Source organism: Nuphar pumila, chromosome 2 (genome assembly GCF_984573655.1).
Source record: "Nuphar pumila chromosome 2, dmNupPumi1.hap1.1, whole genome shotgun sequence".
Classification (NCBI taxonomy): Eukaryota; Viridiplantae; Streptophyta; class Magnoliopsida; order Nymphaeales; family Nymphaeaceae; genus Nuphar; species Nuphar pumila.
Genome location: NC_143250.1, coordinates 71,314,325 through 71,341,511, shown reverse-complemented (window position 1 = coordinate 71,341,511; position 27,187 = coordinate 71,314,325). Strand labels below are relative to the sequence as shown.

The 27,187-nt window shown below is 37.6% G+C and overlaps 1 protein-coding gene across 1 annotated transcript in view; it reads right to left on the bottom strand.

Annotated features, from left to right (window-relative positions):
* Window positions 1-2,457: 2,457 nt before the first annotated feature.
* The window catches only part of LOC149845734 (E3 ubiquitin-protein ligase UPL6-like), a 234,616-nt gene continuing 209,886 nt past the window's right edge, over window positions 2,458-27,187 (bottom strand). Inside the window, exons 23-26 of the mRNA XM_089995960.1 lie at window positions 13,969-14,042; window positions 3,183-3,254; window positions 3,000-3,092; window positions 2,458-2,905 (exon numbers count right to left, since the gene is read on the bottom strand). Of these exons, the coding sequence (XP_089852086.1) occupies window positions 2,839-2,905; window positions 3,000-3,092; window positions 3,183-3,254; window positions 13,969-14,042 (306 nt within the window). The 3' untranslated portion in view covers window positions 2,458-2,838. The remainder of the gene's footprint in view (window positions 2,906-2,999; window positions 3,093-3,182; window positions 3,255-13,968; window positions 14,043-27,187) is intronic.

The following is a 27,187-nucleotide window of genomic DNA, read 5'->3' as shown; positions in this document are numbered from 1 at the left end:
GGTATTGATCCTAGAGGTGAGATGTTTTCTATAGCATTTACAGTTGTAGATAAAGAGTAAAATGCGTCATGGGGATGGTTTTTGAGGCATTTGAAGGTAAATTTTTTACGCTTCAATGATGATAAATACAAAGATAAAGTAGAGTTGACAGTTATCTCATATTGATACTTAATGTTGTACCCCACACATGGCTTAAATATGTTGGATTTTGTATGAAGCACCTGACAGAGAACTTTTCTAAAAAATATGGTTCACTACTCAGTTCACTCTAGTGTAGCGAAGCCTGAGCAACCACAAGACAAAAATACAATTATTTTATAGAAAATATCTGAGAGCAAGATAAAGTCGCATGCCTGTATGTGATTGAGAAAGTGGTTGAGAAACATTGGGCTAACAGTCACTTTCCAACCAGAAGGTATGGGTGCTTAACCTCTAATATAACGAAGAGCTTGAATTCGTGGATTTTCTCCATATGTGATAAGCCCCTAGTGCTTTTTATTGAGAGACTTCATCTCATGCTAATAAAACTTTATGAGAAAAAAAAAATTAGTTGGCAAAAAGTTTCAGCCCACGACCGAGAGTAAGCTACCAGAGGATTATTGAATAAATTCTTCATTGTTTAATCAAGAGACATTCACATATGATAAAGGTAAAAAGTTTTAAAAAAGTCAAGAACCTACGAAATTGGACATCAAGTGAATTTTGAAATTTATGGGGTATTTGGAAAAATGCATCGAATTTGTCTTATACTACCATTATTTTTTGCTTTATAAAGTTACTTTTTTTAGAAAGGTGCTTGACTTTTCAATTCCCTCCAAGTTCAAAGGACCTATATTGCCCAAAAAATAACCTTTGCATTTTAAAAAATGCTATTATTTTGAGGGTGTTTTAGTTATTTTCACAAGATTGAATCCATGTAATGTTAAATCTAATTGGTTTAATGACAAATTAACACCCCCCCCCCCCACACACACACACACATACACACATATATTTCAAAAGTTTGTGTCTTTCGTTGTTGTGGTCCCATAAATGTGTTGGACAGGTTGATTTACTAAGAATCCATACTTGGATCATATGTTTTTGATGAAAAATTAATACTTGAGCTTCAAATTTTTTTAGAAAGATTTTAGACCATTGATTTTCAGAAACTTATAAAAACCTACCCATGTGTCAGAATTGAATGCTTCAAGAGTTGATCCATATAAAATTAAGAAAATAGATCACATTTGTAGGATTAGAATTTTAAAATAAAACAAAAAAAAGCTCAACAAATCTATTTAATATAAATATATTACCTTATATATATTCATAAGTTTTTCCCTTAAATTTCTCCATATGAATGCCATCTAGATGCTTGTTTTATATCATCCCATTACTATGCATAAGGATCTTTTAAGGCTTGAAAATCAACGACTCAAAATTTTCATAAATATTCAAGTATCAAAAAATAACATGTTTAATAAAAAAATACATGATTCAACAGTCAATTCCTAAGAAATGGACCACGCATAATAGATCCAAAGGTTTGAATTTGCAAAAATAAAATCAGAAATGCCTAGTTCACACTCCGTTTGAATATTCTAATGACCCTATATATAGAGATAAAGATTGATTCCTAACAATAACAAGTGTGCAAGTATTTTAATTTTACATTTTTATTCATTTTCTCAATTTTTAATCTTACCATACAGTTGTGATGTGATGGTTTGTTTAGTAAGAAACAACTTTTAGACGGGAGCAAGTTTCTGAAATGCTTCAAAAATCAAAGGCCGCTAGTTTTCAGAGACGATCGAATTACCACATTTGAGAAAGTTTTTGAAATGATTCAAAAATCAAAGGCCTCTAGTTTTTAAGAATTTCAAGGCTCCTAAAATCATATTTTGTGATTGAAAAAGCATGATTCAAAAGCCAATACCTAGCAAATGGATCGTGTTGAATACATCAGGTTTTATACGCAAAACATAGCTTAGAATATAAAAAAATTATTTGCCCTCCTAACATTAGAGGAACCAGTTCTCTCTCTCTCTCTCTCTCTCTCACACACACACACACACACACACACACACGCACGCACCAATACCTTCAAAGTATCCTAATTGCAGTTGTCTTTTGGGTAACCTGAACATGGGGCGGCCTTTGTCATAGTTTACTCGTTATAAAATACATCAGATTATTTTTCATACTTAGATGTGTTTTCAGAGATAAAAATCAATGTATCACCATACAAAGGTTTGGCATGAGCAAAAACAACTGCAGCTATGAATCTTTTGAAAGGATCTCACAGCATTCGATGGATGCATTCTATACATCTTGCAATTTCGACTGCTATGAGGGAACATACAAATTAATTACTTCAGGCAATGATCTTTTGTACATGCACATCCTGAAATTCCACTACTACGAGGGAACATACAAATTCATTAACTCAGCCGAAAGGAAACATCAGTGGGCAGGCTCCCGTAAAATGAAAGTTTGATATATGAGAAACATGCAGATGCCAAACATAATTTTTTGTCCTATGGGCGTATCCAGTAACAACAGCATGTCTGGATGTGTAACTTTACAAATTTCAGGCATGTCTCCAGCTTACATACAGGCCCGGGACAGACACCTCCACCCTATGTACAACAAAAAATAAATAATAGCCTTTCCCCCAACATATCTGTAATATATGTACAAAACTCCAGCCCTGGCAGCGGCAAGCTCACTTAGAGCAATGCTTTGTATCATCCTTACTATTTGACTGTTCTAAGGACAAGCCACGATTAGTCAGGGCTTGTGCAAGAACTGGACCACAGCAGTTGGGTGAGCCTATTAGACATGTCACTGATATGATCAACTTAAATCAAATCCAGCATCCGCACTTATCGCGTACAACAATTTCATTTCCATTTTCTCCTTGCTGAGACACGAACAAACACAACAGCTAAGCAACTTTGTAAAAGACCTTGAAAAAAGGTGGTTTTTCAATAACATTAGAGGATGCAAACGTATACCTTTTGTAAGGAGGAAGCTTTAAAAGATTCATACAAGTTGCAGAGGTTGGTAATCGATCAAGGGTGTCCTCAGACGCATCTTCAGGAGCGGCCCTACAGATTGCACAAAAGAACGAAGAACATGAGTCAGATCTGGTTTTATAGGTGCTAGATACAGAAACGAAAAACTTGTCCAAAATACACCTTTGTATACAAAATCTTGGTTCCAAGTACTTGAATCCAAGAAGGGGTCCACGAGAGCATCCAGTAGCAAATCTGGGATATCAATAGAAAATCACAATTTTTTTTATTTTATGTTAAGTGGCAGGTCAAGACATGTACATGTGAGCATTACTGATAAATTTCACTGAATTAAGTCACCGGCAATCTATCACCATAAAGCACAAAGGATTTGCTTCGTGAGGCCGCCAAGGTTGAAGGCCCCAAGCATATGACACAGAATAGCTTTTGCTTAGTCATGCCTTATACAGAAACTGGGGCTTGGCATGATTCACATAAACGACTTGATCAAGAAAAAATAACAGTATTGACTCTGTGGACATGCACGTAGTATCCAAAGGTTATCAACTGAAAATGTGGCATAGCTAATTAAATTTTGAAACAGGAAGGCAGTGAAAGAAGATGGAACCCACAACCGAATCGTCAAATGATTCGTCAAAAATAATCTCTCTTAAAGAACCATAAAGGTTCATACACAAAGCATTCACTCAAGAACCACTAAGGCTCATCCAAAAAGCACTCAAAAGAGAATGCACAAAAAAAAGGTAAAGAATGAATTTCATTCAATTGGGATTAAACCCACACCAAAGTCATATTACAAGGGGAAAAGGCCCCATATTTATAGGCACAAAAAGAGAGCTAGAGAGGGAGTCGTTGGGAGTCCAACGACCCTCTTTAAAAAAGTCACTTTTTGACTTGGTCAAAAAGAAAGGTTAAAAAAAATGTCCAAAACAAAAAGAAAAAAGCTAATCCTAATTAGATCCTATCCTAACCTAACTAGATTACATAATTAAACAAAAAGGAGATAACATATGAGATAAAAAGAAGATTACATATTTTAACACTCTCCCTCAAACTTACGGTTGAACAACCGAAAGTTTGTCCAAGAGAAAGTGAAATCGATGAGCAGCGAAAGGTTTAGTAAAGAAATCCGCCAGTTGATATTCTAAAGAGACATGAAAGATCAATGGTGCCATGTAGAAATTCCTCTCGCACGTAGTGGCAGTCCATTTCAATATGCTTGGTTCATTCGTGTAATGTCCGATGGATGACAATGTAAATAGAACTTTTATTGTCGCAACATAGCCGTGATGATCTTGTATTCCCAACACCCATATCTTGAAGCAGTCACCTCAACCAGATTACTTTCATGGTGGTTGTAGCCATGACTCTATACTCGGCTTCAGTTGACGAAAGAGAGACATTTTGTTGCTTCTTACATCTCCAAGAAATCAATGATTCTCCAAAAAACACACAAAGTCCAGTAGTTGAGTGTCAATCATTGGGATCACCTCGCCAATCTGCATCAATATAAGCGGTTAGTTCTAACGAGGAGGAAGCATAAAAAAAAAATCTTCTAAAAATAGAAGTTTTAATATATCTAATAATGCGTAACAAAGCTCCCATATGAACAATGGTAGGAGCATGCTGAAATTGACTTGCATTATGGACAACATGTGCAATGTCAGGTCTTGTGATAGAAAGGTAAGACACCGCCCCAACAACTTGTTTGTAAGGTGTTGGGTTTTCAAGTAGTTCTCCATCGTCAATCTTCATTTTGATATTTACAACTTCAGGAGTGTCAACATGTTTTTCATTTGTGATTCCTGACCTGTCAATAATATCAAGAGTAAATTTAAATTGAGTTAATAAATAACCTCTAGGAGAATAAGCCACTTCGATACGAAGATTTTTTTTTAAAAATCCTAAATCACTCATTTCAAAGTTGTTTTTGAGATTTTTTTTTATATTGTCAACTCGCTGTTTATCACTTTTTGTGATGATCATGTCATCCATGCTTAATACCGTACAAGGCCTTATGTAAATGAAGGGTTTTTCCTTAATGAATCTTAATGCCAGGTGGTGGTTCTACTTTTCCAGCTATACTTCCATTGAAAAAAACATTCTTGACATCTATCTGAAAGATATGCCACTTCTTTGCAGAGGCAAGAGCTATCAAGGTTCTTACGGTGATCATTCTAGCAGCAGGTGCAAAGGTCTCTTCATAGTTTATTTCATATTCTTGGAATAGCTTTTGGCAACTAGTCGGGCTTTAAACCTTTCAAGAGTGTCATCACTCTTGGTTTTAACTTTGTATACCCATCGACACCCCATGGGCTTCTTTTCAGGTGGAATATCTTGAATAGTCCACGTATTTGACTTTTCTAAGGCATTTAACTCTGCTGACATGGCTTCGACCCATTCTGAGTGTTCTTTTGCTGTCTCATAATTAGAAGGTTCTATATAGGAATGTAACAAAGCAATATATGCTTGATACTTTGGTGAAAAAGACTTAGGATACAAAATTTTCGGGTACTTTTGACACCCTAGATGATCTTCTAATTTTTATTTGATCATGTGCTTTAGTATATTTTTCTAGAGCATAAGGTTGATCTAGATTACCTCGTCTGAAGTATTAAATGTAGTCTGGATGAGATGATTTAGTGCTTATTATATCATTTTGATCTTCTTGATCAATTTCTTCCTCATTGATCTCTGGAACTAAGTCCAATAAAAAAGAGTATTCAACAATTTCTTTAGAATTTTTAACTTAAAAAAACCTTTCGTTTTCTAGAAAGGATACATTCCGTGACACATATAACCTTCTAGTCCTAAGATCAAAGCATCTATAACCTTTTTTATTGTTAGCATAACCAAGAAACAAACATGGAATGGCACGAGGGGAGAGTTTGCCATTTTTGTTAGATAAAACAAAACATTTGCAACTAAATACCCTTAACCTTGAACAATCTGCGATTTGTTTGAAAAGTTTTTCAATGGGTGATATATTTTCTAACAAAGATGATGGCATTATGTTAATGAGATATACTGCAGTTAGAGTAGTCTCGGCCCAAAAATGTTTGGGCACTTGATGAGTAATGAGTAGAGTTCTTGTTGTTTCTATAATATGCCTATGTTTTTTTTTTGCTAAACCATTTTGTTGTGGAGTATATGAACATGATCTTTGATGTGTAATACCATGTAAATTCACATAATCGTTAAATTCTTTTGATAAATATTCTCTCCCTGAATCAGTGCGAAAATAAAGATGTCATTCTTAAATTGGTTTTTGACCAGATTATGAAATATTTGAAAATGAAAAAATACTTTTGATTTTTGTTTGAGAAAATAAATCCAAGTATGCCTTGTAAAGTCATCTACGAAAATGACATAGTACGAAAAACCTCCTTCAGATATGACAGGTGCAGGACCCCATACATCTGAATGTCCTAACTCAAGGCGTCGAGAAGCGACAAAATTTCTTTCTTGAAAGGGTAGTTTCTTCATTTTTCCAAGAATACATTTTTCATATTTAAATGTCTCAAAATTACAAAAGTTTTTCATTATTTGGAAAAAGATGAATCTTGGATATGCTAGGATGACCAAGTCTCCTCTGCCATAGATCCAAGTCATTTTTCTGAACATTACAACATAACGTGTTCTTGGGAATTTCCAAAAAATCCATGCAATATAGGCCTCCTTCTTTATGGCCTTCCCTAATCAGCTTTCCTGACTAGTGATCCTGTACTCTACAATCACGAGAAGAGAAGAAAACCTTATATCCATGGTCAGTTAATTGGGAAACAGACAAGAGATTGAGATTTAATTATAGAATATACTTAATTTTAAGAATGTAAAAACCTTTTAAGTTTTGAGAAACATTTTCAAACTCTCATATTGCTTTGATTTCTAATGATGTCCCATCAGCAGTAAAAACATTAGACCCATTTGAGTTATGACATTCAGATAACATATTAATGTTTGGGGTCATATGAAATGAAGCACCTGAGTCAAGAAGCCATAGAGGTTTACTTGGATTGGAGGTGCTAACAAAAGAGACTGCAGCTCCTGTAGATGAAGATGCTTTCTTGAGTAGAGGTTGAAGTGCTTCCATCAATTGTGCTAGAGACATACTTCCAATGGAAGATTCGCTTGATTCTTGTGGTAGTCCAACGAAGACAACCTTTTTCTCATAAGGTCTCTTTAATTTTGGAGAGTGAGTTTTCACATGTCCAGCTTCACAACAATAATAACAGATGATTTTTCTTTTCTCAAAATCATTGCCTTGTTTTTCATCATTTCCCCTTCCATAGTTAGGGGGTTTGTAGGTTCTAACATAGTTTCCTGGTTTTGAGACGGCTAGAATTGAGTCGTCATCACACTTGGTGATTCTACTCTTAAGTTTATTTTCTTCCATACTTAATTCCTTTATTGTGTCTTCTATTGAAGGCACCTTTCCACGATGGAGAAGAATAGGCTTAGTGGATTCAAATTTCGATCTTAATCCACTAATAAAATAAAAAATGCTCCGCATTGATTTGATTTTGACAGAGTTCAATATCTTGTGGACAATGCCACTTTGGTTCAAGAAGAGCTAATTCTTCCCACAATTCCGACAAGCCATTGTAGTACTCCCTAATGCTCTTGTCTCCTTGAACCATATTTCTTACTTTGATTTGTAAGTTGCACACATGGGCAATATATCTAAGAGAATACATTCTCTTAAGGTAATCCCATGCATCATATGCATACTCAAATTTTGCAAGACTTCAACATTTCTTTATGTCAATGCTTTTAATGATCCAAGACATGATCTTGGCATGTTTCATTCTCCACTCCTTCCATTTTTTTTCGTAAGTGGAGATGACTTTAATCCTTTCTACTTCTGTGAGAGGTTTTCCTTCATCCTTTGTAAGGATTAGTGTAGGTTCCATATCGATCCCATCTACTAATCTCCATAATCCTTTTCCCCATATAAGATGTTTCATGATTGAAGCCCATATGACATAGTTGAAATCGTTGAGTTTGATAGGCTTAATGGTGACATTATCATTGTCATCCATTTTACAATTTTTGAGAAAGAGAAGAAAGAAGAAAAAAAAACAAGAAAGAAGATAAAGAAGAGAATACTCCACCACAAACGGTGAGTACAAGTATTTCTTCAAGCTTTCAATCCTTCGCACAATCACAACTTTAAGGAACACTACTTCCTTTCAAAAAACTCAATTAGCATGCTTCCCAATGCACCGAAAGAACTTAGCTTGATTGCTTCAACCAACGGCTCTGATACCATGAAAGAAGATGGAAGCCACAACCGAATCGTCAAATGATTCGTCACAAAGAATCCCTCTTAAAGAACCATAAAGGTTCATACACAAAGCATTCACTCAAGAACCACTAAGTCTCATCCAAAAAGCACTCAAAAGAGAATGCACAAAAAAAAGGTAAAGAATGAATTTCATTCAAGTGGGATTAAACCCACACCAAAGTCATATTACAAGGGGAAAAAGGCCCCATATTTATAGGCACAAAAAGAAAGCTAGAGAGGAAGTCGTTGGGCTCCCAACGTGTAACGACCCCAACTCATCCCCTTCGAAAATGCGGAATTTTTTTTTTCTAAAACAGTGCGGAAAACTTCCCAGAGACCCGGGGTCCTCACAGTTCCAATTCCAACTGGATAGCCATAAACCACAAAAGAACTTGCAATTAACATTCATAAACTAACCATTACCTTTATTCATGAATTAAAAACTAATCTCAAAAATAAAGTGTCTGACTCAAGTAACTACTGATGACAATAAGCAAATAACAAGAACACTAGACTGAAAAACCAAAATAAAGAGCCACTCTGTCCACAAAGAAGACTGTCAAAACCCGTTGTGACTCTCGCGCCCTCGCAGTAGCTGTCGACTTCACTGATCACCTGTTCCTGCGAAAAACCAATGAAGTAGGGTGTCAGAATCGAAATCCTGAGCACAGCTACTTCTTAATGAAACAAGTGAGATAAAGAGTCAAGATGAGATATCATGCAACAATTAAGGGAAATGCATACAAGACAGTTTATAGCATTTGAAAATTTATTCATGCAACAATCATAAATGCTACATGCAAAAACAGTAAAGCAGTAGCATGTACTAAAACTTCAGCATGCAACAAGAAATAATCCTTCAGCACCTACCATCATGTATTGATTAAGGGAATCATTAAGAGATGCATAATCTAATGCATAACAGGAAAATGTATGACTTTTGTGCAAATGCATGAATCATTTTATTATCTTCCATTATGTCTTTTGTTTCCTTATGCATGCCCTATTAAATGCATACAACTTTAAGTTTCTCTTTTTAATTACCGTTGCCCGCGGATACACCAAACGGGTACAAACCCCGAGGTTAAGTTAGGTTCCCAGGGTAGCTTAGCACACAATTTATATTTTATTACTGGGTTCCAACTTAGCCCTCGATCGAATCACCTTCGGAACATTAGACCTCCACATCTAATGTCGGGGACACAAGGGACACCCCACGCCCACAAGTGTCACTTCCTTGGTACCAAAAACAACAGCTATGTCAAACACACCACTCCCGGGTAAAGTGGCGGACTCTCCCTAAAACCGTGGTCAGGAGAAAGAACCTCAATATCGGGTTCAGGAGACCAAAATTACGCACACGGAGTTTTGTATCCTCACAGTCTTCCCAAGACCGGATTTCTAAGATCCCCATTCTCCAGATAGGTGATCCCAGAAGGTATATTACACTGTGCTTTGTTATTACTTTTTAATTAATTTCTTAAGTTTTGCAACATCATATGCAAAAAGAAAGATAAAAGCTCGCATCTACCTCGCGAGAGCTATCACAGAACTCCGACCTGTGGAAACATATAGAACAGTGCAATAAAGCTGAAATATAATAAAGCATGATCTTTGCAATGCATTGAAATGAATGAGGAAAAACAATTCCACAATTCGGGTTTACCAAACCCTCGATGATTCATTATGATCACCGAAGCACTGATGCAAGAATCATAATCATATGTATGCAGTGGTATCAACATGCCTGCAAGGTATAGTCATATATGTACCAAATTAACCAATTGACAATAAACATGAAATATGACATTCCCATATGCAAATTACACAACCCATGTTATACCCCCTTTTTCCTGTGCATATGCATGGTATGCGCATGCATGCATCTTTATGCAATTATCACCACATATGGTTCTAATCATGAATTGTAATGAGATGAACAAAAGAGCATTCATGTGTTTATGTATATGCAACCACACCTGTTAAGTCCATCAATAAGTAAGCACTCAAAACAACTTTGTCATGGAATAATGTGTAAGCATGTTCCAACACACATATGAACCACATCAACGCCTAACATATGTGGAAATTTAAAATTTTAGGTACATGACTTATTCCCAAGGTTTAACATGCAGTAAGAGATTTAAAATCCTAACTTTACTAATCGCAACCAACCCTGTTTTCATAATTTAACACACTTATGTCACTAGCATACTACAATACCCACATGAGAAAAATTATGTATCTAACAGCGCAGCCCAGCCGACCCGCTCGACTGGGTCTGACAGGGTATTCACAGGCCCATTTTGGGCCTGTGTATGCTGTCAGGAAGCCCCCTCCTATACAGAAAAATTTATGTATAAAGTATAACAAAAGAATTTTCTCAAGGCCAAGACCCAGGCAACACCTACTGACGGGGTCGACTGGGCCTGCCCCAGCCCTGCCACACACCCAGCCAAGTACTTGGCTGGGCCTGTCGGTTCGGCCAGCAGCTGACAGTCAGCCGAGAGCCACTCGGTTGGCTGCCAGCCAGCCAATACAACAGCCGATACTTCACTAAAAACGGATTTCAAAGTTTTAGTTGTTTTTTTTTTATTTATTTTATATATATATATTTTTTTGAAAGGACAATGCCCAGCTGAATTTAAAGTCATAAAAATGTTAAGCTTGGATTTTGGATCGGATCCGGATCCAAGATCCAAGATCCAAACCCATACTCATACAAGATTTGGATTAAGACTTATATCCATTCCAGATTTTTGTAGGACCTAACTAGGACCCAAATCCATAAAAATTTGGATCCTATACCTTGGATTCAATCCGATCCAATTTCGGATCCGTTCCAACAAACTGCTAAAATTTTAGAAAAACGTGATTTCTGGGCCAACCGGAACTCGGATTTGAAAAAGTAAAATACCATTGCACTCAGAATTTCGAGACGCATCCAATGATATATTACATGAATATCAAATTCCGAATTTCGCCCGAAAATAACCCGAATGTCGCTTGAATTTAAAGGTTGAAATTCAAACTCTTTGCCACACTTCGATTGGCTTGTCTAGACCTTGTTGATGAGACTTGGGTCAAACCCAAACTCTAAGACCTTGGTCTAAAACTCGAGCCTCAAACGATTTTCTTACCAGACTTAGCCAAATTTCAAAATTTTCATGAAGTGACTAAGATCTGAAAACACGAGATCTTACACAACGGCAACAACTCTAATTAGAGCCGTTGGGAGTCCAACGACTCTCTTTAAAAATGTCACTTTTGACTTGGTCAAAAAGTGGTAAAAAAGAAAGGTTAAAAAAAATGTCCAAAACAAAAAGAAAAAAGTTAATCCTAATGAGATCCTATCCTAACCTAACTAGAAGATTACATAACTAAACAAAAAGGAGATTACATATGAGATAAAAAGAAGATTACATATTTTAACAGGCAGCAGCAAAGAGAACATGCTAATCTTCTTCTAGGGTTTTCATGAGTCTTAAACTATTCCTTGTGTAAAAATCCCAAGGTCCAACTGCCAATTATTTGAACCCAAAAGATCATAACTCTCCACTATTTGCGCTCAACTCTAAGAGCCTGCTACATCAATTTGCTATAGTGGATTATAACTAATCCATCTCTCTAACAACAATTGCCAGACTGTCCATCCTCCTCCATTCATACCCAATATATACATAAAAAACACATGTTATGACACTGCCACTGAAAAATCTAGAGGCACTAACAGAAAATTTCTGGAGTTTGGGAAGACGAGCAAAAGCATGCAGTTGAATAAGATCTTACGAAGAAAAATCTGAAATCTGCTGTCATGTAGAAACATAAAGTAGAGAAACTGTGACAGCTAACTACTCTTGTGTGACATAATGACAGTCGATTTCAAAAAGATAAAAGCACTTACTTTTGGTATTACCTCCAAAAAAGAAAAAAGAAAAAGAAAAGAAAACCAGTTAGGCAGTTACCAGCACAACATTAATGGCGATGGCGGGTTCCTATAATGTATCTTGGCTATGACCTATGTAACATGGACTCTTCTAAGTTCTAACAGGGCACCGCACCCGCGTCGCACCCATGCGGGTGCGACACTTGGACACAGCTTCCTTTGTGTCAGGTGCAGTCAACCACACTGAGGTTCATTTCTGTCTAAAAGTAAATTTAGTTAACCCTAACCAAGTTCAGTTTTATATATATATATATATATATATATATATATATATATATATATACACATAAATGCACACACACACATTGTTAACTTAAAATTGTTAAAATTATATATATACCCTCCCTGCACCCGTGCACCCAAGTTTTTTTAAAGTGCAGCATCGCCGCATCCGCACCCGTATCCGCAGCTGCACCTATGTGACATAGGCTATGACCTAATATACATTATGATTATTCGCCACTTCCAAGACCCTAAGGATCAAGGAAGAGCACGTTGACAAGAGTATAAACCAATTGACTAATAGGTGTTCTTATTTCACATGACTATGAATGATACAAGCCACTGTAACCTCAAAGTGAGCTTATGTGGCTAAGGCTGCGATAACGCTAAAATTAGCAAGCACATCAATCTTAAGGCTCACAGTAGCTTGAAATTCTTTGGTTCTTCCACAAACTTCACAGATATTTTTCTGCCCAGCCTTTCTATCATATGCATTTTCTTCAGGTATTTAAAATTCATTTAATTTATTAATCATCACATGACAGCATGCTAGATGGAAAAAACAATGTGCCAAATATTTGACTTTAGACAATTCAACGGCATAAAAAAATATATATTGTACCAACAGATTTCCAGTTTAAACATATGAATCATTATCATCTTAGTTGACAATTAATACATGATCGTGTATGCCAGAGTCAGCAGGAGTGCTTCATGACCTTTACTTGCATCAAGGTCATAGGTTCATCTCAAATCCACAAAAAATGAACCAATGCATGTGCAAATATCTCTACAGTTGATCAGAGCATGCACAATGTTTTCCACTCATTGGATGTGATTTAAAAAAAATTAATTTCCTTGAGCAGGAAATAGGGAATTACTTCACAAAGAACAGGTGAAGAATACAGTGTAACGCTAAGACCTGAAAAGGTTGTTAGGCAAGCAAATTGCTGCATTTTATTGTTGCAAAAGTAGAAATCAGACCCAATTTTGCCAACTATGAAATGATGAACTCAAGTGAAAAAATGTCAAAAGTCATTCACAAAAATATGGACTTTGCTTAACAAATTTCAATAATTCAAAAAGAATTTAATCCTTCAAAGATAATATATGGAAGCAATCCCCATGCATGGGACTGACACTGGACAAGGGAAGACAAAAGTTTTGACAAGAAATAGAATCATAAACCCTGTCACACACCCATGCAATGCACAAACAATCATGCTCACATGCATGCGCATGCACACACAAACATATGCAAGCATTTGTGCAACCAAATACTCACACACAGTATATAATGGATAATATAATATCAAAAGATTGGTATAATCAACACCAGTAGTAAAATAAAAACAAGGTCCAGAACCAACATTTTAAGCATACTTTCATAATATTTCCCATTAACATGCTTAGAAGACAATTGAAACTAACTGGTAGTATGTCGTCAACAGGCAGGAGTACATAATTTGACAAGACAGGACAAGAATACTTACTTTAAAATTTTCTTTTGGTTCTCTGGTGAGAAGCCCCTTAGGACTTCCCAAAACATCTCAATGACAGGATGCTTCTGTGGGAAAAGAGAAAAATGAGAGATGCTTAGAAATGCTCAACAAAAAATGCCACTGAAAAAGGACAGAATAACATAAAAATATAAAGTTCTGCATTGTTGAGATAACAGCCTCTAGAAAGAATATCAAATTCACAAGCATATCCACAGAAATTTTCTCAAAGATGCAGGCAGGGTTATTTTTGTAACTTACAAGTCCTTTATTCTATTATGTAACTGGATTTCAAGTACCAAGAGAAGCCTTAGTTCTCATGTTGCATGTTGACATGGTTAGGTAAAGAGATAGATGGGACACACATCACTAGAGATGGAGATGGCCATAATTAAGATGGACATTGTCAGTGTCATGTTTGACCAAATCCATCCATTTCTAGCAAGATATCCATACCAAAACTTGTTCCTTTTAAAACTTTCCCTTATAGTTTCTTTAGACTACAGACAGTCAAGTTAATAGGTTATTTATGAATTGCACTATCATACAGCATTCATGCATTATTAACTGATTATAACTTTTGGAAACACACATGAATCACACACACAGACGTAAAAAAACACGTATGGCTGAACATGTAGTTTTACATAACCACCACATCATACCAAGCGGCTTCTGTGTCATCTCTTGTACCCATCTCACTGCTTTTCACATAGAGCTATGAACCACACTGGGGTTACTTGTGTTTAATCATGATTTCTTTTCTTGAGCCCCTGGCTCCATCCAACATGATTAAAGCCTGTAAAATGCACATAATCTTCTGAAACCCGCTTCCTCCATATCTAATATTCACATGAAAACTCTCATGCCTTCTCTTTAGTCTCTTTTACTTCTTCCCAATGTCACATAGCTATAGGATGCAGGTCCAGGTTCGAATCTCTCTCTCTCTCTCTCTCTCTATATATATATATATATCTATCTAGTCATGAGAATATGAGAACTGAAATATGAGAAGTAGAATAATGAGAACTAGAAATATGGGCATTCCCACTACTTTTTCATGGTGAATTTGCTAGGAATCAACCATTGGATCGTGTATTTTTGATGAAAAAATGTGATTTTTGAATGCTTGAATATTTATGAACATTATGAGCCATTGAATTTAAAGCCTTAAAAAATCTCGTTTATGAATAAAAAATGGATGATTCAAGAGTGGGTTCTTATAAAACCAAGCATGTAGATCACATGCACACGGTTAGATTCAAGAGAAAAGAACAAAAAATTCATGAAAATCACTGTTCACACATTAGTTCTCATATTCTAGTGGCTATATATATATATTGTTAAAATGTACCTATTATATATATATATATATATATATTCTGTTTATTACATCAATACCCGATAGGGGTATTTTTGTAATTTCACAGTTGTTTTAGAAAACAACTATTTTTTCTTTTTGAACAAATGTAATTTTTATTTTTTATTTTTTCATTTCTTTTTTTATTATTTTTGAGGACCTAAAGGGGCTCCAACATAGAAGTCGTTTGAGCCCCCAACGGTCACAAATGTGACCGTTGGGGGCTCCCAACGACTCTATGGGAGCCCCCTTTTGGCTCTCCTTTTGAGGCCCTTTGGCCCTCCTTTTTCCTCCTCCTTCTCTTGTATAAATAGAGGTGATCCCCTTGTGTATTCTCATCTTGGAGAGCTCCTCTCTCTTTTCAATAAGAGGCTTTGTATATTGTTGCCTTCTTAAAGGCTTGTGCTTGTATTGTCCCTTCGTGGACTTGTGATATTTTCTCTTTTATTCAATGTTGTATGTGCTTGTATGCACTCTTTATATTTCCGCAATATCTCATTACATGGTATCAGAGCCACTCGATTCTTGAAGGAAAGGTGTGGTTCGTGTATCTCTTATTTTGGTGGACATCTTCTCACTTCTTGGCAACATCATGGAGACAAAGATTGATCTTTCTTTCAAACTCAATGGAAAGAACTATATGATGTGGGCATCGGCAATGGAGAATAATCTCAAAGGGAAGAAGCTTTGGGGTTATGTCATGGGGACCGTTCCGGAACCTAAGCTTATGCTCACAAAAATGGAAGAAGATCAAGAAAAAGCTCTTGAGGGAGATGCTCGTCTCAAGGCCATTGAAAATCATCAAAAGGAAGTAGAAGATTGGGAAAGCAATCACGCAAAAATCCTTGCGTGGTTTATGAACAATGTGGAACTTAAGGTATGTGCTAATATAGCTAAATTTCGTCGAGCCAATGAGGCTTGGTCCTTTATGAGGGGTATGTATACCCAAAAGGATCTTGCAAGAGCATACTTCTTGCAAGAAAAAGTTAGAACCACCAAGCAAGGTGATTCTAGCATTCAAGACTACTATAGTGCCCTTAACCCACTATGGGATGAATTGGCTCTTTTAGAGCCAAAGTGAGTTTCTATGGAAGATGTTGATAAGACAAAAACAAATGGAACAAGAGCGATTGTTTCAATTTCTTTTTGGGCTACGCCCTAAATTTGAGCAAGTGAGATCCTCACTTCTCCATAGATCTATTTTTCCTCCTATTGAGGATGCTATTGCCGAAATCACTCAAGAGGAGACAAGGCTTGGCATGAGTAAGCATGTTGATGAAGTCCTTGCCGTATCCAAACCGGGTAACAATGTTAAAACTTATAAGCCTCCTCATTTTGGGAAACAAGGGAACTACAATGGAGGAAGAAAAATGATTGTTTGTCATTATTGCAATGAGCCGGGTCACATTAGACCCGTTTGTCCAAAGCTTATGGGAGCCTTCAAGCCTAAAGTAGCCTCTCTTGAAGAACCCACCTCCAAAGAAGATGAAGGCAAAAACAATGACATTAAAGAAACTCTTGGACAAATATCTATGGCTCTCCAACAAATGCTTAAAGTTTCTTCCTCCACATCAGGCGCGGCCATTGCTTCAACATCATCACCCGGTACGTATTCTTGGATCCTTGATTCCAGAACTTCTTTTCATATGACCCCTCATGAGAATGCACTTAGTGATGTTTGCATCAATTCAAAGGACTCTTGTGTCTCAACGGCCGATGGAACCTTTTTGAAAATTTCAAGTATTGGCTCTTTTAAAGATTCTCAAAATTTTTGTGTTCCAAAAGTAAGAGTTGTTCCCAAATTAAATTTAAACCTTTTTTCGGTTTCTCAAATTGCCGACCATGGATGTGAAATATCTTTCTCATCTAATGGTTGCTTTATGCAGGATCTCCGGTCCGGGAAGCGGATTTGGCAAGGCCATAGAAAGGGAGACCTCTATTATATGGACCATCTTGATCTCCCTACAAACTTTTTTTGTTCTTATGTCCAAGAAAAAAATATGGAAACTTGGCATAAAAGACTTGGTCATCCAAGTTATTCCAAAATGTATCTCTTTCCTTTTGGAAACAAATTTTGTAAGGAAAAAGAAATTAATTGCAAAGATTGCATTTTTGGAAAAATGAAGTCTATTCCTTTTTCAACTAGATCTTTTTTCTCATCAAGGCCTTTTGAATTGGTGCATTCGGATGTTTGGGGTCCTTCTCCGGTTATGTCTAAAGGGGGTTATTCATATTATGTTACGTTTATTGATGACTTTACTCGATATGTTTGGATTTATTTCCTTAGTCATAAGTCGGAAGTATTTACTTTCTTTAAAGATTTTCATAAAAAGGTTCAAATTCAATTTCAAAGTAACATATCTATTTTAAGATCCGATTCCGGTGGTGAATACTTATCTCACGAATTCCAAAACTATTTAAACCAAAATGGCATTTGTCATCAAAAGTCATGTCCTAGGACTCCTCAACAAAATGGCCTAGCGGAAAGGAAACATAGGCACATTATAGAAACCGCTAGAACATTGCTTGTGTCTAGAAATATTCCAAAAAATTTTTGGGCGGAAGCCGTTCTTACCTCAACCTATCTAATCAATAGAATGCCCTCTTCTAAGTTAAAAAATGCTTCTCCCTATGAGAAACTCTTTAAGTTTTCACCCGATTTTAATCGACTTCGTATTTTTGGTTGCAAATGTTTTGTCCTACTACATAAAAGGGATAAGTTATCACACAAAGCAATTGAATGTGTATTTTTTGGATATGGTGAAAATAAAAAAGGGTATAGATGTTATGATTTTAAGAATGATAAACTATATGTTTCAAAAGATGTAACATTTCTCGAAGAAGAAAACGATTTTGATAAAATAGAAGAGACAAATGAAATCGATTATGTATTCTTATATGATCTTATTGATGACATACAAGAAGATTCTCTTGAAAACATAGATGACACTCACGAGGTATCCCCTCTTGACATAACACTCTCAAATGATAGTAATTCAAATACAAATGTTCATGATAGCAATACCAATGTAAATGTTTACTCAAGAAGAAATCAAGAAAAACCTATTAGTGCCCTCGAAAAATACTCTCAAATTTCTGAATCCATTGAGGAACCACAAGTTAGGCATTCTTCTAGAATATCAATACCCCCAAATAGGTTTGTCTCCTATGACTCTTTAACTCCCAACTATCGGGCATGTTTGATAACTCTACACTCTTATTTTGAACCAACTCACTATAATCAAGCTAAATCTATACCTCATTGGGTTGAAGCAATGCAAGTTGAACTAAATGCTTTAAAAAAGGCCAATACTTGGGAAGTAGTTGATCTACCCTCACACAAAAAACCTATTGGTTGTCGTTGGGTCTTCAAAGTTAAAACTAAAAGCGATGGCTCTTTGGAACGATATAAAGCAAGATTGGTTGCTAAGGGATACTCCCAAGAATATGGTATTGATTACGAAGAAACATTCGCCCCCGTAGCTCGAATGACAAGTGTCAGAACCTTAATAGCTGTCGCATCAACCAAAAAATGGCCTATTTATCAACTTGACGTAAAAAATGCTTTTTTAAATGGAAGTTTAAGTGAAGAAGTTTATATGGATCCACCACCCGGAATAAATATTAAGCAAGGTCAAACACTTCGGCTTTTAAAGGCATTATATGGTCTTAAACAAGCTCCTAAGGCTTGGTATGATCGTTTTAGTGATATCATGATAAAATTAGGATTTCATTCTTGTTATACTGACACTGCTCTTTTTGTTAAAAATGCAGGTTCTAGTATCGTAATTTTGTTGCTTTATGTTGATGATATGATTATCACTGGAAATGATCAAAGTAGTATTATTAATGTTAAAAATCTGTTAAAAGATAATTTTGATATGTCTGATTTAGGTTTTCTCAGATATTTTCTTGAATTGAGGTTGCATATTCTCCTAGAGGATATATTTTGTCACAGATGAAGCTTGCTGCAGATATATGTTCTAAGTCTGGGATTTCTGATGATAAGAAGGTAGAGACTCCCGAGGTTATTAATGCCAAGTTGCGGTTAGAGGATGGGGTTCTTCTGGAAGATCCTACACCGTACAGACAACTCATTGGGTCTCTTACATATTTAACCATCATCAGACCAGATATCACTCATGCGGTTCACTCAGTCAGTCAATTTCAGCATGCTCCTACAACCGTGCATATGAGTGTGGTTCTCCGAATCATTCGCTACATTCGGAATACCATCAATAAAGGGCTATTTCTATCCTCCTCTTCCCCTTTGAATCTTCTTGCTTATACTGATGCAGATTGGGGAGGTAATCCCAATGATCGAGTCTCAACTACTGGTTTTTATGTCTTTTTAGGGGACTCATTGATTGCCTGGCGATGCAAGAAGCAGCAGAAAGTTTCCCTATCATCCACTGAAGCTGAGTACCGGGCAATGGCAACCACAACAATGGAACTTGTATGGCTTCACAGTTTGCTTAAAGATATGGGAGTTGATATTACTGAAGCCTCCAAGCTGTGTTGCGACAATAAGAGTGCCATCTATATTGCAAGCAATCATACTTTTCATGAACGTACGAAACATATCGAAATGGATTGCCACTATGTTCGTGACGAATTTTTACGAGGAACTATTGCTCTGCCATATGTCACTTCAGAATATCAGTTGGCAGACTTCTTCACTAAAGCTCTCCCGGCTCCTCGGTTCATGTTTCTTCTCGGCAAACTTTCCGTCCTTCCCCCGTAAAGTTTGAGGGGGGGTGTTAAAATGTACCTATTATATATATATATATACATATATATATATATACATATATATATATATATATATATATATATATATATATATATATATATATTCTGTTTATTACATCAATACCCGATAGGGGTATTTTTGTAATTTCATAGTTGTTTTAGAAAACAACTATTTTTTCTTTTTGAACAAATGTAATTTTTATTTTTTATTTTTTCATTTCTTTTTTTATTATTTTTGAGGACCTAAAGGGGCTCCAACATAGAAGTCGTTGGAGCCCCCAACGGTCACAAATGTGACCGTTGGGGACTCCCAACGACTCTATGGGAGCCCCCTTTTGGCTCTCCTTTTGAGGCCCTTTGGCCCTCCTTTTTCCTCCTCCTTCTCTTGTATAAATAGGGGTGATCCCCTTGTGTATTCTCATCTTGGAGAGCTCCTCTCTCTTTTCAATAAGAGGCTTTGTATATTGTTGCCTTCTTAAAGGCTTGTGCTTGTATTGTCCCTTCGTGGACTTGTGATATTTTCTCTTTTATTCATTGTTGTATGTGCTTGTATGCACTCTTTATATTTCCGCAATATCTCATTACATATATATATATATATATATATATATATATATATATATATATATATAGGGTCACTACAATATGAGAACTAAAAATAGGAGAATTAACGTGTGAACTGGGCATTTCTTACACTTTTTTTGCAAATTTAACCATGTAGACGTGTTCAGCATATGATGAATTTGCTAGAAATCAACTGTTGGATTGTGTATTATTGATGAAAAATAGAATCTTTGGATGCTTGAAAATTTATGAAGAGGTTAGATTTAAGAGAAAAGAATAAAAAATCCATGGAACAGTATATGCTTGAAGCTGCACTTAAGTGAGTGCAAGCCAACAAAGAGTAAGCCTGTGCACATAACAGTGCAATGGCGAAACGAGAAGCAAGACTTGATGTGTGAAACTGCACATCGAGTGTAAGACGTGCAAGCAACACACGAGGTACAAAATCGTACCTTGGCTAAGCAAGTGCGTAAGGTGACTCGCGAGGTACAAAGTCGTACCTCGATTAAAAACGTAAGCAAGTAAAATGCAAGAGCAAAGCTTGTGCGCGAAGTGCGGCGACAAAGTAAGAACAAAACAACACATGCAAAAGCAAAACATATGCGCAAAGCACAACAACAAGGTAAGAAACAATATGTGCAAGAGCAAAGCATAAGCGCGAAGCGCGGCGACAAAGTAAGAACAGAACAACACATGCAAAAGTAAAACATATGCACAAAGTGCGAGAACAAGGTAAAAAACAATATATGCAAGAGCAAAGCATAGGCACGAAGCACAACAACAAGGTAAGGGCGAACAATACATACAAAAGTAAATGCGAAAGCAAGCCTATGCACAACAAGTGCGGCGGCAACAGAAAGCAGTAAAGCAAGTAAAGACAAGAAAGTAATGACAAAAATTTAAAGACAGGAATTTAAATGTGAAAAAGTAAAGACAAAAATTTAAATGCAGAAAAGAGCCTATGCACATGAAAGCGCGGCGGCGACAGAAAAACAATAAGAGACAAGAAAGTAAATGTAGAAGGAAAAGCCTAGTCACATTAAGCGCGGCGGCAACAAAAAGTAGTAAAAACAAGAAAGAAAAACGACAAGGATCGCGAAACTGCGTCCTTGAGTTAAATGTGTACATGTATAGATATAAGTATACATCTATATTGTCCTTAGTCCTTTCTTTTTCTATTTTAAGTTTTAATTGCTTAATTTAGGTTCATCCATTGAACTTTGTGCAACTTTCTCCTACCTTGAAGGTTTTGAGGGTTTGCGCACATCTTGAGTGTACGAGATGAAGGTCTCAGGCTGTGGGGTGCGTGCGGGCTCCGTCGTGCAAGCTGTTAAGGTACAACACATTAGCACGTTAAATAATAAAAATGAAAAAAGAAGAAGGGGCAGGGGACACGCCCTTGTCAGTCAAGGAAAAGAAAAGGGGCAGGGGGCGAAGCCCCCGTGCCGAAAATCCAAAGGCAGCAGGGGGCAGGGAGCAAGGAACAGGGAGTAGAGAGGGCTCGAGCCCTCCCTTGCAATCAAAGGAAACAGGGAGGGGGATCGGCCCCTTCCCCACACACAGAGGGAGCAGGGAGGGGGGCTAGACCCCCTTTCCTGCCGACCCAACAAGAGAGAGAAAGAGCGAGGGGGAGAGTGGAGGCACCCTCCCCCCTGCGATGCACAGAAGGCGAATAGAAGAAGACAACAGAGGGGGGGGGGGGGGGAGAGAGGTCACCTGAGAGGGATGGAGGCGCAGGGTTCTCCGACGAGGGTCGCTGGCGAGTGCACGGGAGAGAGGCAAGGTGGCAGCCGACGGGGTTGTCTGTGTCGATCCCGGCAAACAGAAGAAGGGGATGAAGGAGAGGAAGCGCGGATGGAGGGAGTCGATCGGGGTCGGATACCCGGTTAGGCTGCCAGAGAGGGAGGCGGTTGGGTGCCCGACGAACCGAAACGGGAGAAAGGGAGCTGGCAGTGGGGACAGGAGGTCGGGAGGTGCTCTGGCTAAGGTTGACGACGACGGTAGGTTGCCGGACACAGGGTGGGGTCGTCGGCGGGGGCTCCGGCGAGCTGCAGGGGATGGAGGATAGAGGGGGGCGTCGAGTGACAACAACGAGAGGCAACAAGGGGAGGGTTTTGCGTTTGCAAAACCCCTCCCCTATGGGCCTTTTAATAGGCATGGGGGGGTATCAGGCACCTGGTTTGGATCCGAACCCGACCCAGGTCCGACCCAAAAGCAATATTTTTTTCCCATAAACCTGGGGTTTATATATATATATATATATTTATTTATTTATATTTTTGCTGCAAACTCTATTCAAGAACAGAAATTCATACTTATATATATATTTAAGAATGCAGAGAATCACATTTATCTATATATGCTCAAGAACGCAGAAAAACACAGGCATGTATACATGTTCAAGAACGCAGAAAAAATTGCAAGCTTAAGCATGTTAAAAAACGCATAAAATACATGTAAAAAATTACAGTCTTATGCATGTTCAAGAATGCAGAAAATAGCAGACATATGCATGCAGAAAATCGAAGTCTTGTGCATGTTCAAGAATGTAGAAAATACAAACATATATATATGTTCAAGACTGCAGAAAATATAGACATATACATAAGTTCAAGAATGCAGAAAATACAATTATATATATCAAGGTTGTTAAATGCGATGAGGCGTAAGCCTCGAGGCGTTGAAGCGTAAGCTTCATGATCAAAATAATAAAATATATAATATTAATAAAATAATGAAAATTTTAAATAAAAATTAATAATAAATAATAAATGATAGTATAAAATAAATTGTGTCTTCACAAGATCAACGATGGCAAATGATGGACGGCTGTGGTTGTGAGTAGGATAATCCGAATACGGAACTGACCCATAAACTTCGGATCAAACATGCCCCACCATATCCAAATCACTTTATCCTGATCTGTACTCTGAAATAGCGTTTCTGTAAATTTTGGAAAACACAGTGTTGTTTGCGAAGCAAGAAACGGGAAAGAGCCAAGTCGCCAACCACCTCTCCGGTCCGAAAGCCTCTCAACACGTCGCACTGAAGAACCGCCACCCGAGAAAAAACGCCACCACCGCCACCGGGAAATGCAACCGCACCAGCAAACCCTAGCGCTAACGTTGACCTCGACGAAGGAGGGGAAGCGCCTCCTCTCCACCTCCCTCCTCCTCTTCATCCTCTCCTTCTCCTGCCGCACGCCCTCCTCACTCCCCCCTCTCCGCTCCGCCCACTTCCTCCCCAATCCTCCGATCCTTAACCCTAACCCAACCTCCACCTCCATCTCCGCATTCCCGCACCCTCCCTCCCTCGCCTACTTTATCTCCGGCTCCAACGGCGACTGCGACCGCGTCCTCCGCCTCCTCCACGCCGTCTACCACCCCAAGAACCGCTACCTCCTCCACCTCGACCTCTATGCTTCCCAGGACCAGAGGGAGCGCCTTGTCGTATCCGTGCAGTCCGTGCCAGTGTTTCGTGCCGCCAGGAACGTGGATGTCGTCGAGAAGGCGGACGCCGTCAACCCGCGGGGATCGGCGATCATGATCCGGTATGCGGAAGGGTGGGACTGGTTCATCAATCTGTCCGCTACGGCATCTCCGGCGTCGTAGGCGAGGTTTTTCATTCCATCCTCCCGCCCGCTACGGCAATAAGTGGGCCACCATCGCCCGCATCCTCTCCGGCCGCACAGACAACGCCATCAAGAACCACTGGAACTCCACCCTCAAGCGCAAGTGCTCCACTGCCGGCAACCCTCCGGCCAAGCGATCCAACAGCTCCGGCGGTGCCAGCCCCTCTTCCGTCACCGCCGGCGTCCTCTGTCTCGGTTCGAGCAGCCCGTCGAGCTCCGATTTGAGCGACTCCAAACATGCTGCGCACGCCTTAGAAGCGAAGCGCATTTCGACTTGAGGCGTGCGTTTCACATGAGTGAAGCGTGCGTTTCAAGCCTGAAACGCTTCACTGCAACACCTCAATACCTTGAGCGTGCGCTTCGCCTCTGAGGCGTACGCTTCAGGTATTGAGGCGTACGCCTCTCACAACACTGATATATATATATATATATATATATATATATATATATATATATATATATATATATATATATATATAATGTTCAAACTGCAAAAAATCACAGTCCTATATATTTGTTCAAGAACACATAAAATATAGCCATATATATGTGTTCAAGGCTGCAGAAAATTGCAGTCATATATTTTTGTTCAAGAACACAGAAAATCACAGGTATATGCATGTTTAAGAACACAAAAAATCATAATCATATATTTATGTTCAAGAACACAGAAAATTGTAGGCATATGCATGTTTAACACAGAAAATCGTACTCACATATTTCCGCGCAGATTCGAGTTTTCTTAACCCCATGCGATTTGACCCATGCTAAACTCCTTGTTCTATCAGAAAAAGAGGACCCATACCTTTTACTGCAAATTCGCAAAAAGAGGAAGAAAAGAAGGATGATGTAGAGGTTGTTGAAGGAGGAGAACACGTTGGTTGCTCTTCCTCTCTCTTTCTCTCTCTTTTTTTCGTGTATTCAACCCTCTCCCTCTCTCTCAAAATCAGCATAGAGATAGGGGGCTGTCACATGGTTATATAATGCACATGGGACTCCTCTAAGGGGGACGCCCCATGTGTTCTAGAAATAGAAGGGCTTCTATTTCCTCATGGAAATAGAAGTTCTTCTAAGAACTCCTATATATATATATTATATATTATCAGGTTGTATAAAAATTTTCTTTTAAAACTTACCTATTCCACTAGAATTGGATATTGGATCTTAGCCCAAAGGGTCCAAGATCCAACATTAGGATCCATAACTCGTTATATATATATATATATATAATTCATTTAAATAATAAAAATACATTTATTTAATAAAAAATTACATTTATGAAAATTTTAAAATTAGACAAAATTTGCAAGATATTACAATATTTAAAATATATATTATATACTGAAAATATAAAGTTATAAACTGAAAATATAATTATAAATTATAAATTGAATACAAACTTGTATGTACTGAGGGTTAAATGGTGTGTCCAGGTGTCAACGTGTGTCAACACAAGGACACGCATGTTGACACGGGGACACATGCGTCGACACGGGTAAGGAGGGCAAAATGGAGTGTCTATGTGACATAGGCAATGACAACATAATAAGAAAGAAATAGAAAGCATAATATAAAAAAAAAGTTACAATGTGATTGTGCTTAGGGTGTCAATGGGTCAGGCTTGTGTTAGATACCCGAACCCGAATAGTCGGGTATGGGCATGAAAATTTTTGACCTGAATATTGTTGAGGTTGACGCAAACCTGTCCTGTGTAACATGTGGGTTGGGTTTGAGATATAATTTTTCTTGGATATGTGATCCAATGTGGCTGACCCATATTTTATATGTATTTTTTAATGAAACTACACATTTTTAATACTAGTTTGGAGTAAATATAGTCAGATGTAACTGGATCCAAGTTGGAGCTGGGAAAATAAATATGCTCCAACGTAGGTTGAAACCAAGTTTAACTTGACCCCATTCTATGCATGCATACATATTGGTAGAATCAAAAGTTCAACTTTAGTCTGACATGTTTTGGCTTCAGATCCTTAAAGTGTGATTGAAACCTCTCTCTCTCTCTCCCTCATCCTGTTTGCCACTGGCCAGGTACTGCCATTTGAACTAAAATAAAAAATTACAAAAGAATTTTGTGTCAGGATGGGTTGCACCAGGTACGGGCAGTCGCCCGCACCCTGCTGAGTCCACATGGGTGCATCAGCCCAAGTGGCACACCCATTTGACATAGCTTCTTTCTCTTTTAATTTGTCTTCCATTTAATTTCCCTGCTTTACACAATCTTAAACTTTGGGTCTTATCAATCTTTATTCCCCCTTCTCTAAAAAAAGCACAAGCATGATCATTTCTTAAACCTTGTGTTTTGACTCTCTTTTTCATGTTAAAATCAATATATAAATCTTTTTTAAACTTCCACGGATTAATTCTCTTGGCTCTGTTAATTCATCATTTGGCACTTGTAAGAAAAAAAGAAATGTTCTCTTAGTTAATCCTTTATTTCTTGTTTTTTTCTTATTTAACTAGTCCATCCCTTGTTTCAATTTATTCTTTTTTATTTGATATGTATTTTATCGACTTCTAATTCTTTAATTTATTCTAATATCTCTTTTTCAATAGTCAATGTTGAACTGACTACTTTGAACTATTAATTTGGAACAAAGCTATGGTTCTCTCATATCAACTATATGAGGCTTCTATCAAGAAGGTCCTTTGATTAGAGAAGCTTAGGAAAGAATAAAGAATATCATTGGTCAGATAAAAGAGAATAATGATGATGCCAAAGTGCTCATAACATTGTTTGAAATAAGCAGGAAAAAATGAATTTACCATTGCTCCTAAGTACCATGTCAATGAGTACTCCAGGTCTAGGTGGAGTTCTTCGTGTACCTCCAGCTATATATACACATACACACACACACACACACACACTCTCTCTCTCTCTCTCTCTA